This window comes from Hibiscus syriacus, unplaced genomic scaffold, assembly GCF_006381635.1.
Source record: "Hibiscus syriacus cultivar Baekdansim isolate YM2019G1 unplaced genomic scaffold, ASM638163v2 tig00116971_pilon, whole genome shotgun sequence".
NCBI classification, from domain to species: domain Eukaryota; kingdom Viridiplantae; phylum Streptophyta; class Magnoliopsida; order Malvales; family Malvaceae; genus Hibiscus; species Hibiscus syriacus.
The window spans coordinates 4,543,400-4,561,531 of NW_024063495.1; the positions used below are offsets into that span (position 1 = coordinate 4,543,400).

The 18,132-nt window shown below is 34.8% G+C and overlaps 1 protein-coding gene across 1 annotated transcript; it reads right to left on the reverse strand.

The window, feature by feature from the left end:
• Positions 1 to 11,603: 11,603 nt before the first annotated feature.
• LOC120191731 (ethylene-responsive transcription factor 2-like) lies at positions 11,604 to 12,555 on the reverse strand. The gene is made up of 2 exons (XM_039194652.1): positions 12,435 to 12,555; positions 11,604 to 12,404 (listed from the first exon to the last, which is right to left on the reverse strand). Exons 1-2 carry the CDS (start codon positions 12,527 to 12,529, stop codon positions 11,711 to 11,713), a joined length of 789 nt encoding a protein of 262 aa, XP_039050583.1. The 5' UTR covers positions 12,530 to 12,555; the 3' UTR covers positions 11,604 to 11,710.
• Between the last annotated feature and the right edge of the window lie 5,577 nt (positions 12,556 to 18,132).

The following is an 18,132-nucleotide window of genomic DNA, read 5'->3' on the forward strand; positions in this document are numbered from 1 at the left end:
AAAGAAGACTCAACCCTGTTATGAAGCAAGTGGTGATGAAAAGAAATTCTGAAATGGCTTGATGCTGGAGTGATCTACCCTATCTCCAATAGCTCATGGGTGAGCCCTATCCAATGTGTTCTGAAGAAAGGAGGCACGACGGTGGTTACGAATGAGGATAATGAGCTATTACCCACTCGCACTGTGACCGGATGGAGGATATGTATGGACTATAGAAAACTCAACAAAGCTACGAAGAATGACTACTTTCCTTTACCTTTCATCGACCAAATGTTGGATCGATTGGCCAGCAAAGCATTCTATTGCTTTTTGGATGGGTACTCGGGGTATAATCAAATTGCCATCTCACCAGAGGACCAGGAGAAGACTACATTTACTTGTCCCTATGGTACTTTTGCCTTTAGGAGGATGCATTTTGGACTCTGTAATGCCCCGACAACGTTTCAGCGCTGTATGCAAGCTATATTTTTAGATATGGTTGAGGATTTTCTGGAGATCTTCATGGACGACTTTTTTGTTTATGGGGACGACTTTGAACGATGCCTCAGTAATTTAGCAAAAGTTCTCAAGAGATGCGAGGAGGCTGAGTTGGTCTTAAACTGGGAAAAATGTCACTTCATGGTGACTGAAGGTATTGTATTAGGCCACAAAATTTCATACAAGGGGTATTGAGGTGGACAAGGCAAAGATTGAAGTGATTGAAAAATTGCCACCACCAACTTCGGTCAAGGAAATAAGAAGTTTTCTTGGACATGCTGGATTCTATAGAAGGTTTATCAAAGACTTCTCCAAGATTTCTAAACCCTTGTGCACATTGCTTCAACAAAACCAACCCTTTGTGTTTGACGAATTATGCCTCGGCGCGTTTACTGAGCTAAAGCGACAACTGATCTCGGCACCCATTGTAGTCCCTCCAGACTGGACATCACCATTTGAGCTGATGTGTGATGCAAGTGATTATGTCGTAGGAGCTGTTTTGGGGTAATGCCGAGGTAAAATCTTTCATGTTATTTATTACTCTAGCCACACTTTAAATGAAGCACAATTGAACTACACCACCACTGAGAAAGAATTACTTGCCGTAGTATTTGCTTTTGATAAATTTAGACCTTACCTAATAGGCACTAAAGTTATTGTTCACACTGATCATTCGACTATAAAATACTTAGTGAACAAAAAGGATGCCAAGCCTAGACTTATTAGGTGGATCTTACTTTTGCAAGAATTTGACTTAGAGGTGGTAGATAGAAAAGGAACTGAAAATCAAGTTGCTGATCACTTATCTAGGCTAGAGAACAATTCTGAATGCCATGACACTGTAGATATCCAAGAGGAATTTCCTAATGAGAAAATTTTATATGCCGCGACAATCCCGTGGTACGCTGACCTTGTTAATTTTCTTGTTAGTGGAATTGTGCCTTTTGATTTGAATAGTCAGGCTAAAAAGAAGTTCAAGCACAATGCAAGGCACTATTGTTGGGATGAGCCATATCTGTTCAAACATTGTGCCGATCAGCTCATTAGACGATGTGTACCTGAGGAGCAAAGTGATATTTTGTACCATTGTCATTCGGCCCCAAGTGGAGGCCATTTTGGTGGAGCAAGGACTGCTGCTAAGGTCGTGCAATCAGGCTTTTACTGGCCAACTTTGTTTAGAGATGCCCAAGCATTTTACAAAGGATGTGATCGATGCCAACGGACTAGAAACATCTCCAGACGACATGAGATGCCGCTGCAAAAATATTTTGGAGATAGAGCTGTTTGATGTGTGGGGCATCGATTTCATGGGACCATTCCCATCTTCTGAAGGAAAATTATATATATTGCTTGCTGTGGATTATGTGTCAAAGTGGGTGAAGTAATAGCAACATCAAGGAATGACTCCAAGACCGTACTCAAGTTTTTGCACAAGTTATTTCACTCGGTTTGGAGTACCTCGTGCTATCATCAATGATGAAGGAACTCATTTTGATAACAAGTTGATTGCCAAGGCATTGCTGAGATATGGAGTTCGACACAAGATTGCCACGGCATATCATCCGCAGACAAATGGCCAAGCTGAGATATCTAATCGAGAGATCAAGTAGATTTTAGAGAAAGTGGTGAACCCAAAGCGAAAGGAATGGTCGCCAAAGTTGGATGAAGCACTTTGGGCGTACAGAACAGCATTCAAAACTCCTTTGGGGATGTCACCCTTCAAGTTAGTGTATGGTAAAGCTTGTCATCTCCCGGAGCTTGAACATAAAGCTTATTGGGCTATCAAGCGATTGAATTTCGATGCTCAACTAGCTGGGGAGCTGATTATTAGAACTTAATGAAATGGAAGAGTTTAGAGCACAAGCATATGAGAATGCTCGGATATACAAGGAGAAAACCAAGAAGTGGCATGACCAAAAACTGATGCCATGGCATTTTCATGTGGGGCACCAAGTCTTGCTTTACAACTCCAGACTTAAACTCTTTCCTGGGAAGCTAAAATCTCGATGGTCAGGGCCATTTGAGGTGTATTATATCTATCCCCATGGAGTTGTTGACATCAAGAGAATAGACAATGGGAAGATCTTCAAGGTCAATGGCCATCGTCTGAAAGCCTACAATGGAATTCCACCACCGCACAACAAGGACGTGTTACGGCTGCACGATACTGAAGCGTGCCCAGAGGAGAACCAAAATTCGATGCCTCGGCATTGAATTTGTGTCTGTGCATAAATAAAATTTAACATTCAAGTTTTTTTTCTTTAGTTTTATTTTATTTTATTTTGTAATTAATTTTTGATCTGATTTGTAGGGACCACATTGCTGCAAACCGTACAAGGAGCGGTTACCAAAGGGAGGAAAGGACAGAGCATTAATTGGAGAGATATTCTTTTGATTTGTTTCTTTTTATTTAATTTAATTTCTGACATTTCTTTTTCTCTTTCCACAGACTTGTCCTATCACCATCATTACCTTTTGGCAGTTTTTTTTCCTTCCCTATACATGCACAACCCCCACCCACTAATTCCTCTCTTAACCGTCCTATCACCCCTTTTCCCTCCCAAATTTTTAACTTCTTTTCTCTTTCTTTATTCATTTTTTTCTCTTTCATGTTAACTTTTACTTTATCTCTCTCTTTTACTCATCTTCTTCCCTTATTCTCTCCATAGCCGAAATACATACAAGTTTTTAAAGTTTTCAAAAGCTTCTTCCTTTTTCATTTTTCTTACTTCAAAAACACTGAAAATGGTGCTCAAGACCAGCTCCAACCGACACGGCCGCTTGGCAACAGTTTGAGAACGATGAGGCCAAGGCTCGTTCCAAAACTTCAAGAACCGAAAACTCTTTTTTGAGTTGGGATTTATTTTTACGAGGCCGATGGTGGTTTTGGACCCGATGTTATGGACATCGTGACGCCGCTCAAGTGGCAGAAGTTTGCCCGTCATCCTGGTTCGGTGAACGCCTCATTAGTTAAGGAGTTCTATGCGAACATTTCCAAGCCCAATCAACACTCCATCTTCGTTCGAGGTAAGTAAAATCCGTTTTACATCACTGCTATTAATCGTTATTTTCATTTACAGGAGGTAGTAGACGGCCATGCCATGTTCGAAGAGGAAGCCGATAGCAACACATACGATGGGGTCTTGGAGGACCTTTGTTTTGAAAACACTGAGTGGAATGGACGACAAACGAGTAGATACTCGGTCAACCGAGAACGTCTTCAGCCGCGCGCAAAGTTATGGAATCACTTTCTCAAGCATAAACTAATGCCCACTTCCCACAACACTACGGTATCACTTTCACGCTTATTGCTTTTACATTCTATGATAGTATCCGATGTGGGTCGTATTATTGTTCAGCAAGTTCATGACTGTTTGGGTAAAAAGGCAAGTGCTTTGGTGTTTCCTAATTTAATTACCGCTTTATGTCGTAAGAAAAAGGTTGAGAAAAATGTTTTTGATGAAATTTTACCTGGATTATCGGGCATCACTAGAGCTAGACTTCCACTATTGTTGGGACTTGAAAATCCCAAGTCTAAAGACCCTGTTCATGAGCAATCTGCAGGTACTACAGAATCGAATGCCGAGGCAAGGTTACTTGCTCTCGAGGAAGCTGTAACGCAGACTCAAGCTCAACTGCATGCTTTACACGGTGACATCCGTAATTTCTTTGGATACGTGAAGCATAGAGATGCTATGGTGGAATCGTTGTTTCAAGAAATTATTTCCCACGGTCAACGGAATTTCTCTGGTTTCCCAGACGAAATTCTGCCGGCATTCAATGCCGAGGCATCTCCAAAGCCTGAGCACGATGCACCCGATCCTCCTGCTGCTGACCCTACTCCTGATACACAATGGTCCGAGACTCCTGAATATCCGCCCACTGTCCCTGTCGAAGAAACACCCAGCCCCGTCCCAGCACCCAATCCTTCTCATGCCCAACGTAGTGGTCGCCGCACCAAGACCACGGCTGGACGTATTGCGCACTATTACTCCACTTCTTCCAAGTCCAGCCCAGCACCTATCCGAAAGCGCACCCGGCGAAGAGCTGCTATCACCTCCAAAGCACCACCACCACGTAAACATTGAGGTACCTCTCTTGCATCCATTTTCATTTAGTTGCATTTCATTGCATAACATATAGTTTATAGTTAGTTTAGTTCTCTTTAAAGCATTGAGGACAATGCTTCCCTTAAGTTTAGGGGAGGTATTATTCTTGGTAGGTCATATGCATGATAGCATTAGCATAGTATTATGCCATGGCATCAGTAAATGGTAGGACAGTTAGATGAAATGTTTTGAGGATACCCGATGATGATAATTTTGTTAGGCTAGAATCTGAATGTAAATGACTGTTGAGAATGATAGAACTCACTCTAGGGCTTGATGCTTTGTGAAAAATATTACACGATTTGTATGCTTTCTATACTTAGAAAATTTAGGAAATTTTTATGAAGGAACTTAGTTAGTCTTGGCATTGAATATAGTATGGTGTTTAAAAGAAAAATCAAAAACAAACTCCCTTAGAAATGAAACTGTGAATAATGCTTAAGCATAGCTGTAAAGGACACTCCTTTGCCGTGGCATTTTCTGGAACTTTCTTTAATAAATGGAAGCCTTGTGCATATGAGTGAATGAAAGAAGTCACGAGATGACTCTACTTAACTAGCACGGGGATGGAATATATGCTCCCTTTCATCTAGAGTGTGGGAGAGTAGGTGTGATGAGCTGACTCCCTTCGTAACATGCTAAAAAAAATGGAGTAAAAATTTGCTTAATGATAAGTAAATGCCTTGACAAAAACTAGGGGACTTGATTAGAAATTGTCTAAATTCGCTAAGTATAGATTGGATACAATCACGCACACACACTACCATAAAGGATTTTGACCTAGGGAAAAGTACTTGAATTCTTGATAAGTCTAGCATATTGAAGCCTATCGTTCTGAGGGTTGAAATTCAATTTTGTCCTACTGTCTTACTATCGAACTTTGCCATGACATTATGCTTATGTAACTGCTATCCATTGCTTGAGGACAAGCAATAGCTTAAGTTTGGGGGTGTGTTAACTTCCTAAAAAGGCTACTTTTAAAGCCTTTTTCACTTAAGTTATTGTTTGTTTAAAAGCTCATTTTAGTCATTTTAGGATCATATAGTTGCATATAGTTGCATTTGTGGTGGTTGTGCTATTTTATTTCTTAATGGTGCTGTTTGAAGGAAAGGTGCAGTTTGTCTATGGTGTGCAGGGAATAGCAAGAAAAAGGATTCTTTGGGAAATAATGCCGCGGCATCACACGTTGCTAAAGCAGATTGAAATGCCTTGGCATTTCTGGCGCAGAAAAAGACAAAAAGATATTTCTGCATAAGGACAGCTGGCACTGGACAGCTGTCTCTGCACGTGAAGGACTGCTGTAACCGCCTGCCAGAGCTGCCAAAGGACCACTGCCACTTGGAGGATAAGGTTCATGAACAACATGTGATTCTAGAGGTATGCGTCGAAGGCTTCTTCTCACTTCCCTTTTGCTGCTATTTTTCTATTAATTTGTGGGTTATTGGAACGAATATTTTTATTACTTTGTGTTTTGATATTTTGAACCCCACCATAAACTAACTTATTTGGTGGTGGTTGGTTGAACGATTGTTTAAACTTTATTTTTTAGGGTATATTTAAGTTTATTTTGGGTTCTTTATTTGCTTTGCTTATGAATGCTTCACCATCTAGGCTTGTAAGAGGCATGGAAATGTCCATCTCTTAGATGAATGTTAGGTATTCGGAAGAATCCTAAGCTAAAAATACTTGTAAGTATTTGGAAGAAACGCAAGATAAGATCCACATAAGCAATGGGTTATGGTATTTTCAAGGGGCTTTGAACCGGCTTAGGAATATTATAACTTAATCCCTTAGATCTCGGAAGAGACTAGGATAGGATTTCAACGACTAAAAAGGGTGTCTTTATCAATAGGGTAGGCTGTCCAACATCGTTGAGTGAGAGCAGATGCCTTGGCATCCTATTCTGTTAGGTTCTTTTGAACACCTTAGGAAAGCCCTGTCGAGTAAGTAAAGACAAGATAGCTTAAATATACTTGAGAAATAAGTTTAGCAACCTTAGACCAATCCTTACCATCCATTTCATTGGAAGCTTGTCACGTGAGGATTATTTTCTTCTTATTTTATTAATTTTATTTATCTTTTTATTTACTATTTTTACCATTTTTCATTGCCTTGACATTTCACCATACTCAATATTAAACATCCATCATTTCCACTGCATTTCCATTTGCTACACCATCACACCATCAATCCGCATCCACCAGCATACACATATCCATTGCCGTGACATTTGTATATATCAAGACTAACTATACTTAGATAATTTAGTGTGCTTTGGTTAGACTTTCGTAATTTCACCCAATCCCTGTGGAGACGATACTCACTCATCATTATATTACTTGAGCGATTGTGTATACTTGCACATTATTTGCGTATATCTTATAGTACTCACAACACGTGAACAAATTCAAACCAAAGGAATCGTATTATGGACGAGAGAGAATGAAGGTTTGATAAGTGAAGGAAAGAGCGAATGAATTATTTTGACTGTAAAGAATATATATATATATATGAATAGTTTAATGAAGGTTTATGTTTTGATTGAAAGGAATAAGTCGAATAATAAAGTAGTGGGATAGTGAATGTATTAAAGTAAAAGGATATGTATGTTTGATGGAATCTAAGGATTGAAAGAAAGGTTAAAAAGGATAAAGAAGGAAAAGTATCAAGGATAAGAAAGGAATGTAAAAGCATAAGGAAATAGGGTAATGAAATAATTAAAGTAATGAAGTGAAGATTATGATAGCACGAAAGATTTATTGAAGAGGTAATATGTGAAAAGGAATATTAGACGTGTAAATAGTATTGTGTATAAGCAAGAGTGTGGATGTGATGAAGAGAATGAGATAAAGATTATTGTGTTTAAGGGAAGTTAAGGATTGATAGAGAAGAGTAAAGTAATATGAAAGAAGTGAGGAAGTATAAAAGAAAAGATATGACCAATGTTGTAAGGATATTTTGATTTATGGAAAGTAATGGAATAAGGAAATGATAAAGTTTACAGAATCAGATATGACAAGGGATATACAAGAGGTATAGATTATAAGTTTGATAAAGGAATAAGAAAAGTGTATAAAGTAATATGAAAAGATCATGTGTATTGTAGTGCAGACAATGATTCAGAACTGAGGAAAGGTTAGGTTTATGTTGCAAAGCAATTAGAAGAGAAGAAAAGAAATTAATTGAGTTATGATATCGAGAAGTAAGGATTGGATTTTTCTGTATATATAATGAGTAACAGTATATGGATTTATAAATGTTGGATATATGATTGATTAATTAGGGCTTGTGCCCTAGATTTAACCGTTGATATTTTCTAATTGTAATAGTAAAGGTGATAGAGTTATAAGATTGAAAGAAAAGATGAAGTGAGTTAATTAAGTATGATATGAATTTGAATATGATTTTGTATTTGGATCCTATATAAATATGATGAAGGCAAAGAAAAGAGTATTTACAAGTTTAAAGGGAGCTTTGAGGAAGGAAAATACAAGTGCAAGAGGTGGTGAAGAATAAGGTTTTGTATAAGTAAAGTTGATTATTAAAGTTATAAAAAAATGGAATAAAGAAATGAAATGATGAAGTTTAAAGGATCAGATGTGATAAAGGTTATATGGAAGTGTGAATGATAAGTTTGATATAGAATACGAAAAGTGTGCAAGGTGATGAAATAATGAAGTTTAAAGGATCATATGTGATAAAGGTTATATGGAAGTGTAAATGATAAGTTTGATATAGAATACGAAAAGTGTGCAAGGTGATGTGAAAAGACTGTTTGACTTCATAAAGTATATGTTTAATCACAATTGAAGAAGATTTAAAATTGTGTTTTGGTCAAATGATGACGTAATAAAAGTTTGGTATAGTTATAAGGTAATTAGAGTGTTATGAAGAAATAGATGGATTTATGTTATAGAGCGGTGAGATGATTGTTACTGTCTACGTGATAAGTGACATTATATGAAATTTTAGAAATATCAAAGGAAAAGGCAGATTGAAGGAAAGACAAGACGGTAATGGATTGAATTCTTTGGAAAATGGAAGGCAAATAATTGATTATAAATTGCGAAGAGATAAAGTTGTGAAAACAACTTAAGAATATTAAAAGATATGTTCTTGTCAAAGTGTGCAATGAAAAATTCGAGGACGAATTTTCTTAAAAAGAGGGGAGATTTGTAACATCCCAAATTATGGGTTAGTGACCAAATTGTAAATTTTAAAAATTTGGTGACAAAATTATAATTTATTAAAAAGTTCAATGATTTAAGTATGAATATTTCAGTATTGGATTAAATGGTAATTAGGGAATTATGGAAGGGATATAATGGTCTTTTTATGAAAAAGATATTTATCTCTTATTAAAGAGATAAGCATATGAGTGGGGAGTATCTAGAAGCTTATTTCCTCCTTCTTTTTCTTCTCCTTCTTCTCCCCGTAAGCTCCATGGAAAATGTAAGATTTCTTAGTTGTTGATTATTAGCTAAAATTTAAGTGGGGTTTTAATCATTAGGTGATACTTAAGCTTAGGGAAAACTTAAGTTATCTTAAAATCAAAAGATGAAGAGGTTATAAAAGATTAAAGAAAATGAGTTTTAAAGTGAATTTCTGAAAAAGAGTTAATAAATGAACGTTGAGATGGAATTTGACTTGTCATAGGTGTGAATAAGAAGTTATAAGTGTTAAATCAAAAGTTTAGATAACATGAAAAATTGGGTATGATTCTTAATTTTAAGAATCATGAAGAGATATGGAAAATAAAGATAGTTTATATGGATATAAGTGGTTTATGAAGTGATAGTTGAGTTTAATGACATGATAGGGGCTTAAAATAGAAGAATTGAGTGAATAGTTGATGATTTTTGGGCTTGAAATACAATTTATGGGTAAGGTGTATCGATGCACATTCAAAGTGCATGTGCATCGATGCACCCTTTAAAGAAGAAACATCGAATGCAATTAGTGAATCGATGCATAAGGCGTGCATCGATGCACTCCCTTGATACAAAAACATCGAATGTATTTTGTGCACCGATGCACAAGTAAGTGCATCGATGCATCGTTAAGGATGCATCGATACATGATGCATCGATACACTGTATAGTGCATCGATGCATACCTTTATTAAGAGTTCAAATTTGCTTTTCTCTTAGCCTAAGAAGTGATAGTTTAAGATATATCTAATGTAATTAGTATACTAATATGTATCAATGTATTGCTATGTAGATTTAGAGCGTAATACTGTTCCGGAACAATCGAAGGATTAAGATTGATTCAAAGCAAACATGGCTAAGGTGAGTGCAATTTAAATTGTACTTATAGAACGAACATTGGCTTGCGATGAGCCACTGACGGAGTTACTATTGTAAGAAGTAATTCTTAAAATGTTATTGTATGTGATATGTTTAACATGTTCTATGTGTTGTGTGATATATATATGTGCTTACATAAGAACATGAGAGATCAAATAAGCTATGTGATAAGGATATAGAGAGTGAAATAAATGACATGAAAATGCATGTATGTTTGATTATATGTGTGGATATGTTCTTGTAAATGTTATGTGGCTTATGTAAATAAATGGAAAGATGAATGTGATATATATGATATATGTGAAGCATATGATAACAAGAGATACTAGTAATATTTCATGCTATATGAACATAAGAAGTGCTACAAGTTAAATGACATATGAATATGAATCATATGAAAGTGACATGTACATGTGAATATGTGAAAGTGTGATAACATAAATAATAATGCCCATGTTATGTTATACGAGAGCTAGGGGTATAGTTTGCATGCCAAGAGTCGAGGGTTTACCTATGTTCTAAGGAACATATGGACAGTTTACCTAGGTTCTTCGGGACCTATGGACAGTTACTGAGGATCTTTATGACCTCTGGATAGTTACCGAGGATCTTTATGACCTCTGGATAGGTCCTTTGGGACATTTATATGAGCTGTGGTGACAGTATAGTGGTGCACAACCTCAATAGACTCACGTATCTACAGTTCTCACATATATACCATGGGCTAATAAAGAGATAATATTAAAAACTTGACATGATGATATATTTGTTTCCTTATGAAATGTTATGTGTGATATATGATTGTATAAGGGTAATTATAAGATCATACGATAAAAGGAATCAATGATAGTGATAAGAGATATGAATAATAATGATATATATATGTGTGTATGTATGTATTTGTTACATGTAAAAGTATATGAATTGTATGGAATGATAGTAGTAATTGTTTATGTATGATTATTAGATAATGTTTACATTATAAGTTTATTGTCTCACTAAGTCATAGACTTAGCGTGTGAGTGTTTCACACGCAGGTTCTTACAAGCTTATGGATAGTTGGGGTGCAAGACATGTCAGTTCTCCTTACTGAAGGTCAGGTCAGAAAAAAAAATGAACAATATGTATGTTAGTATATATATAAGTTCATGTTGGCATGTATTCAAAAAAAATATGTTGTATAATCTCGGAATAATTTTGTACACGCTTTGAATAAGTTATATGTAAATGAATAAGTGAATTATGCACGCTCTGATCGGTTTTGAAATAATGAAAATGTATTTTATGTAAATTGATCAATTATATGTTATAAAAGTTTTTAAAGCACTCACAATTTTATGCAAGTAAATGATTCGATATGTTAGTGTGACATCTCGAATTTGTATCTGGATCGGGTACGAGTTGAGGATGTTACAAAAATAAAGAGGGAAATTATGATTTTTGGGGAAATTCGCCAAATATTTATATCTATTTATATCTAGTTAACAAATCAATAAAGAATTTAATGATTACGAGAGTCGATTTCACTCTCGATTGAAATAATGATAATATTATTTTACCAAAAAAAAAAAAGAAATAATGATAATATTAAAAATATATGCCTATTCTAAGTAAAATTTAACGCATGTTTTAAGATATATTTCTTTTAAAAATTCCCTTTTATGAAATAAGAAAATCAATTAAACAAATAAGACAAACCTCTTGTATCCACAAACGAATCTCTCAACTCTTAAAGGTACATTCCAAACCTAGATCAAGTAATGTACTTTATGTACATTAACTCACTGCTGATGTTAATCAATTGCCACATCAGCTTTAGCTAACCAATAGCTGTTCGCCATGTGTACAGAAGCCAACTTGATACTTGATTTCCACTACAGGCCCCATCTCTAACCCAGCTTGAACCACAGACGGAGCTGATGAAGCCGTCTTTCTCCTCCTTTTCGGTGAGGCATTTCCCGATCCGGAAGACGAAGAAGGCTCTGACGACGCCCTCTTCGACGTTATTCGGACCGGACCAGGCTCCCCTGAATTCACCCTCCACGGAAAATTCAACAAAGCTTTGGATCCACGCATCCTATAAGCCGCTTTATCATAAGCCAAAGCCGCATCCTCAACCGTCTCGAAAGTACCTAACCAAACCCGAGCCCCATTTTTAGCCGGATCCCTAATCTCAGCCGCGAATTTCCCCCACGGCCTTTGCCTGACGCCTCTGTAATGCTTCCCTTTCGAAGGAACCACCGTGGGACTCGTCGTATCCGCCGCCGTATCCACCTTCTTCTCCGATGTGATCTCCGTTGAAAACTCTTGAGGTTCCGGTTTAATCGGCGCAAAATTCGTTGAAGAGTTGTCGGACGGAGCCCAGCCGACGGCCAGAGCATCTCGTAAAAGTCCAAAAAGGAGCATATCTTCGGAATCGTCCTCTCTGAGAGGAAGATCACCCCAGGTTTCAGTGAAACAAGGGTACAGACGGCTAAAGCTTGAGCTCCGGCAAAACATGGGAGGAACGGCGGGAAAATCGGTGGAAGCAGTGAGTCGAAGGTCGGATGACTCGCTGAGTAAGTAGTCCCGAACTGAATCTAGCACGGCAAGATCGGAATTATTTGAACTTGAATGCATCTGTAACATCTCCATATCCGAACAAAACAGTTAGCTTCTTTTTCTTTTCAAAATTTTTAATTTTTCAAGGCAAGGGAAAGTGGGTTTATATAAGGAAGTTGGATGCGTGAACTGAAATGAAGGGTAAAGTACATCAGAGATCACTTAACTATTTTCAAATTATTATTTTAACTACTAACAGTTCAAAAGTTATAAAATTATCATTAAAGTTATCAAATAATTATACAATTATCATTAAATTTATCAAACTATTATAAATATTCATTAAATTTATTAAAATATTACAAAATTTTCATTAAATTTTATCAAAATTTTATAAAATAATCATTATTTTTTCAAAATTTATAATTATTATAACATTGTAATTAGTGGTGATCATGAGTTTGCTCAAGCTTTTTGCCCACTCAAACCTGATCTAAATATTACACTCTTCTATCAGACCCGACCTGACTCAAGTTGACTTTAAGAAAATTCCATCCATTCTAAGACTCGACTTGATTTTTAGGATAAAAACTCACACTCACACTCGACCCGATTCGATATAGATATATATACTTTTCATTTTTATTTGATATAATAAGGAGTAATTGAAATAAATATAAATAAAAGTGTATTATTATAATTATCTTTAAATATATAAGAGATAATTATAATACTATATTGAGTCGAGTTGATTTTTTTCATCCTAAATCCGACCTAATCATATCCTTCAAAGAACTTGACATAAACCATTTTGTTAAGAAAAAAGAAACTAACCTAATTAGGTTGGATTGGATCAAAACCCACCAAATCTGAGTCAAATTTAATGATTAATTTATAATTTTTAAATGTTCAACGACCAAATTGATTATTTGAAATAATTTAATGACCTTTTGGTGTGCTTTACCCAAAAAACTTTATGGCATGAATTTCATTGAAGGTTCGTTTAAGACACGTGAAGAATGTTTTTGGATGGTGTCGGGTACCTCCAATTTCATATGGGGTGACGTCATCCGGTTGAAGCAGCATCATGTTGCTTTGCCTATTGGCAATTTGGCATGCCTTAGTGCCCACTTGTCCTAATTTTTATTCCTTTTCTTGGTAAGTCGTTTTCTTTTATTTTTTAATTTAAATTTCTTTTCATATTTTCCTAATTTTTGGCTCTAGACATCTTCTAGAACAAATATTTATTTTTTTTAAAAAAATATTAACAACAAACTTTTGCATAAGTTTTGACATAAAGTCGAGGACCCATTAAATAGAACGCCAATAGATTAATTGGTGTGCGTCTCTTTGTGGATCTCGATATAATATTATAATAAATAAAAAATCAATTTTAAATTAATTTGAGAGCTAAATTATTTTAAGATAAAATATACAAATAGTCTTTTGATTATAGGGTTTTATTAAAATAGTCCATAATTATAAGGTGTTATTTTGTTGAAGTCTTCGATTATTAAAAGTTACAAAATGGTTACCCGATTATTTACTATGTTCCAAACTTGTCCTTTTCCGTTAAAAAGTTGACGACAGTCTAAATTGGACATTAACATGCTGACTGAGATATGATACAATTTGATCTCATAATCTCAAATAACTATCATATCTCAATCAGCAGGTTAATGTCCAACTCAGACAACCGTTAATTTTTTAACGGAAAATGATGAGTTTGGAACATAATGAATAGTCATGTGACAATTTTATAACTTTTAATAGCCGATAGACTCAACAAATCAACTCTCTATAGTGGGAAGACCATTTGTGTACTTTACCCTCAATATTATTCTCAAATTTTCATATAATTTTTAGGGTAAATTACATAAATGATCGTTTATGTTCGAGTAAATTTTTATTTTTTCACTTAAGTTTTAAAAGTAACAAATTGATCACTAATGTTATATATTTGTAATAAAATGGTCACTCCACCATCATCCCGTTAAATTGATGACATGACAACGTTAACAAAAATATTAATATTTAGTTTTACTCCTAAACTACTATTATAACATCAAATAAGTCGTTAAACAATATTTGTATATCTAATTTACTCAAAAAAATTCTAATTTTTATTTTTTTAAATACATCACCGCTTTCACTGTATTCACAAATTAATATTTAAATTAAAAGCGCTTACGTAAGCCTATCATCTGTCAGCCATTGTTACAATTTGTCCATTTAAAAGCTCTTGCACAACCCTTACAACATAAGACATATAATGGGACCAAGTTTTGGCTTTTTTTAAATACATCACCGCTTTCACTGTATTCACAAATTAATATTTAAATTAAAAGCTCTTACGTAAGCCTATCATCTGTCAGCCATTGTTACAATTTGTCATTTAAAAGCTCTTGCACAACCATTACAACATAAGACATATAATGGGACCAAGTTTTGGCAGTTTAGCCATTACAGCATCCAAAAAAAATGATTTTGATGTATTAGAGTTAGAATCCCATATTACTTCAAGAAACTCAGAAAAAACAATGTTCCCTGTAACCCCAATTATTAATTCATGAATATATATAGCGGTGGCAGTGAGGTGTTCGAAGAAAACTATAAATTAGAAAGTTTTTTTAGGTAAATTAGGTATAAATTCATTATTTAAGGACCTATTTGATATTTTAATAGTAGTTTAAAAGTAAAACTAAATATTAACTTTTTTGTTAGGATTGTCACGTCATTAATTAAATAGGGATGATGACGAAATGATCATTTTTTTACAAATAAATAATGTTATTGATTAATTTATTACTTTTGAAATTTTAATTTTTTTTTGCTTATACTATTATTATATATTGATAAATTTTGCTTCATTAAAATGCAACACGATATTATAGTTTGGTAATTTCCTATTTTTACATGTTGTGAATCAAACGCACTATTATTATATATTTATCTTAAATTTATGATAATAACTATTTTTTAAGCACATATTTATAATAAAATTCTTATATTACCCGTAAATTCTTTATTCATAAATAAAAAATATTATATATATATATATATATATTCTAACTCATATATAATATATTAATAATAATATCAATCGAATTAAACTCAATAAAATGAAGTAAACTAATTTTATGATAAGAAAATGAGGAAAAGATTGGTCAATTATACGACTTTGACCGAAGAAAAGTCTGATTTTCTATTGATGTAGACCGCAGTGAAATTGGCCACACCGTGCCCAGCACGTGTGCGTTTCGACAGCAGCTTTGAGTCTTCAAATATTGTCTCAAAAGTCAAAGGTAAAAATATACTTGAAACCCTCTATTTTTTTTAAAAAGAAATTAATGTAGTTATCATACTATGTTTTACTCAGTGAGACTCTTCAACTTAAAAATAAATCTAATGTAGTTCTTTGACCAACGATTTTTATCGTTGATATTATAATGTTGATGTGACAGTTCATGATGACTGACAACATGACATATAACATGACAGATAGGTTAAATTAGTTTTTGGGTCTTGTTGGAGGGCCAAATTGACTCTTTTAGAATGTGTAAGGGTTTATTTAATTTTTTAAAATATAAATTATTTTAAATTGTAAATATAAAAATATTCAAAAAAAATAAATATAAAAATACTAAAAGTAAAAGTTAAAATTACTAAAACAATTAAGTATATATATTAAAAATATTAAAACTACTATTAAAAAACTAAGAGTTAATTATATCATATGTCCCCAAATTATAATCATTTTAAATTGGTCCTTAAACTTTTGAATATTCCAATTTCATCCAAACTATGACTCTCATTCTAAATTAGTCCTTAAACTTTTGAACATTTCAATTTCATCCCTAAACTATGACCCTCTTTCTAAATTAGTCCCCAATCTTTTTGAACATCCCAATTTCATCCCCAAATCCATCCAAATGTGTAATTAGTTTCAACCATAACTTAACCTAAATTTTGTTTTTTTCAAACATATAATAATATAACTTGACCTAACATTTTATTAACAAAGAATGTGATTAATATATATTATACTTTGGGATGAAATTGGTGTAACACCCCAATTTAGGGGCTAAAATTAAGAAATTATAAAGTGGCGGATTTAATTGATATTTTGAAAGAAACATTGGGGATTAAATTGTAAAGTTTTAAAGTTGGCAGACCGTTTTATAAAGTGCAGGAAATTCAGTGGCTAAACCTATGATTTAACCATTTCTTATATATGATGAATTATAAGCTCCTCCCCATGCGCAGGTTTCATATTTTCCAGATTTCCCTTCTCCAACAACCAACTTCCAACCGATCTACTCGCCGTCCGACCTCCAAACGACGAGCCGAAACCACCATCGTGTTCGTTGTTAATCGAGGAACAAAACCCCTCAAACCTTTCATCGTGAATCATCGCCGTTTGTCATGAATTTCAGTCGGAGGTATCGTCGGTAATAACTCGGTTTTAGTAGATTTTTCATCGATTCACGACGATCGGGTCATCTGTTTACGACACCTCCTGCACCATCGTGTTCGTTGCATCGTTCCGAGTTTGCCGGTGTCATCCTTGGTCTCTGTCGACGGCGGCGCGCGTGAGGAGGTGAAGCGGTCAAAGTTTCTGATTTGTTGAAATCGAGCTCTCCGCCGTTCAAAATTGTGAACCGAACTTTGTAAGTATCTCGAAATCGCTCAAAATAATTTTTAGAAATTTTTCTGGGATTTTAGCACTGTTCACGCGCCGCCACTACGCGTGGGGAAGAAAAAAAATGACCGGTTTGATCGGTTTTGGTGCATAGTTGACCGGTCACAACCCGACCCGACCCGTTTACCCGACCCGTTGACCCGACCCGACCCGTTGACCCATTGACCGTCGTTGACCACTGTTGACCAAAACTTTGACTGGCTTTGACCGGGTATTAAACGACCTTTGACTTCGACCGAGTATACCTATCCTGACATTTTTCGACGTTCCAAATCTGATTCCGCTGTTCTTTTTTCGAAATTCGAACCTGAAGGCCTTGAAATTACCGATCAAACCCGTTGACTTTGATTTTGACCAAAAATTCCAAATTTCTGAAAAGTCACATTTTATGCTTTCGACGTCCTGAATCCGAAGTCCGTTTTGCCAAATTCGAACCCGGTAAGCCGTCTTTCACTGATTTATCACCCGATTTGATCCGTTTATCGCAATTAAGCTCCGTTTCTGATATAATTTATGTTGATATGTATCTGAGGAATTATTTGAAGTTGAATTGAAGATCAAAGGCATTCGAATGGAATTTTTATGGTCGATCGGTATTGCACGGAAATCGAGGTAATACTTTACTACCTCTTTATGTTTTATGGAACATGTTGATATTGGTAAATGCATGAATAAGATAATGTTGGTCACTTTTGTGGAGTTGAATAATTTATTCACTCGATATGAATGTGGTAGAAATTCTGTAACTGAATACGGATCGAATGACTAAGATAAGAGATTGATAATTATTAGAATTACATTACAAGTTTGTGATAGGTGATAAAGAAATCAGCTCTGGATTTGTAACTTATATTTTATATCATCAAGGGTTAAATGTTAAAGATACTTGGATGAAAAATTATGAGAATACTCTGATATGGTAAAATTACGAAATTACCCTTATGTTGGAAAATAAAAAGAATTACCCTGGAAGTTGGTTAATAACTCTGAAAAG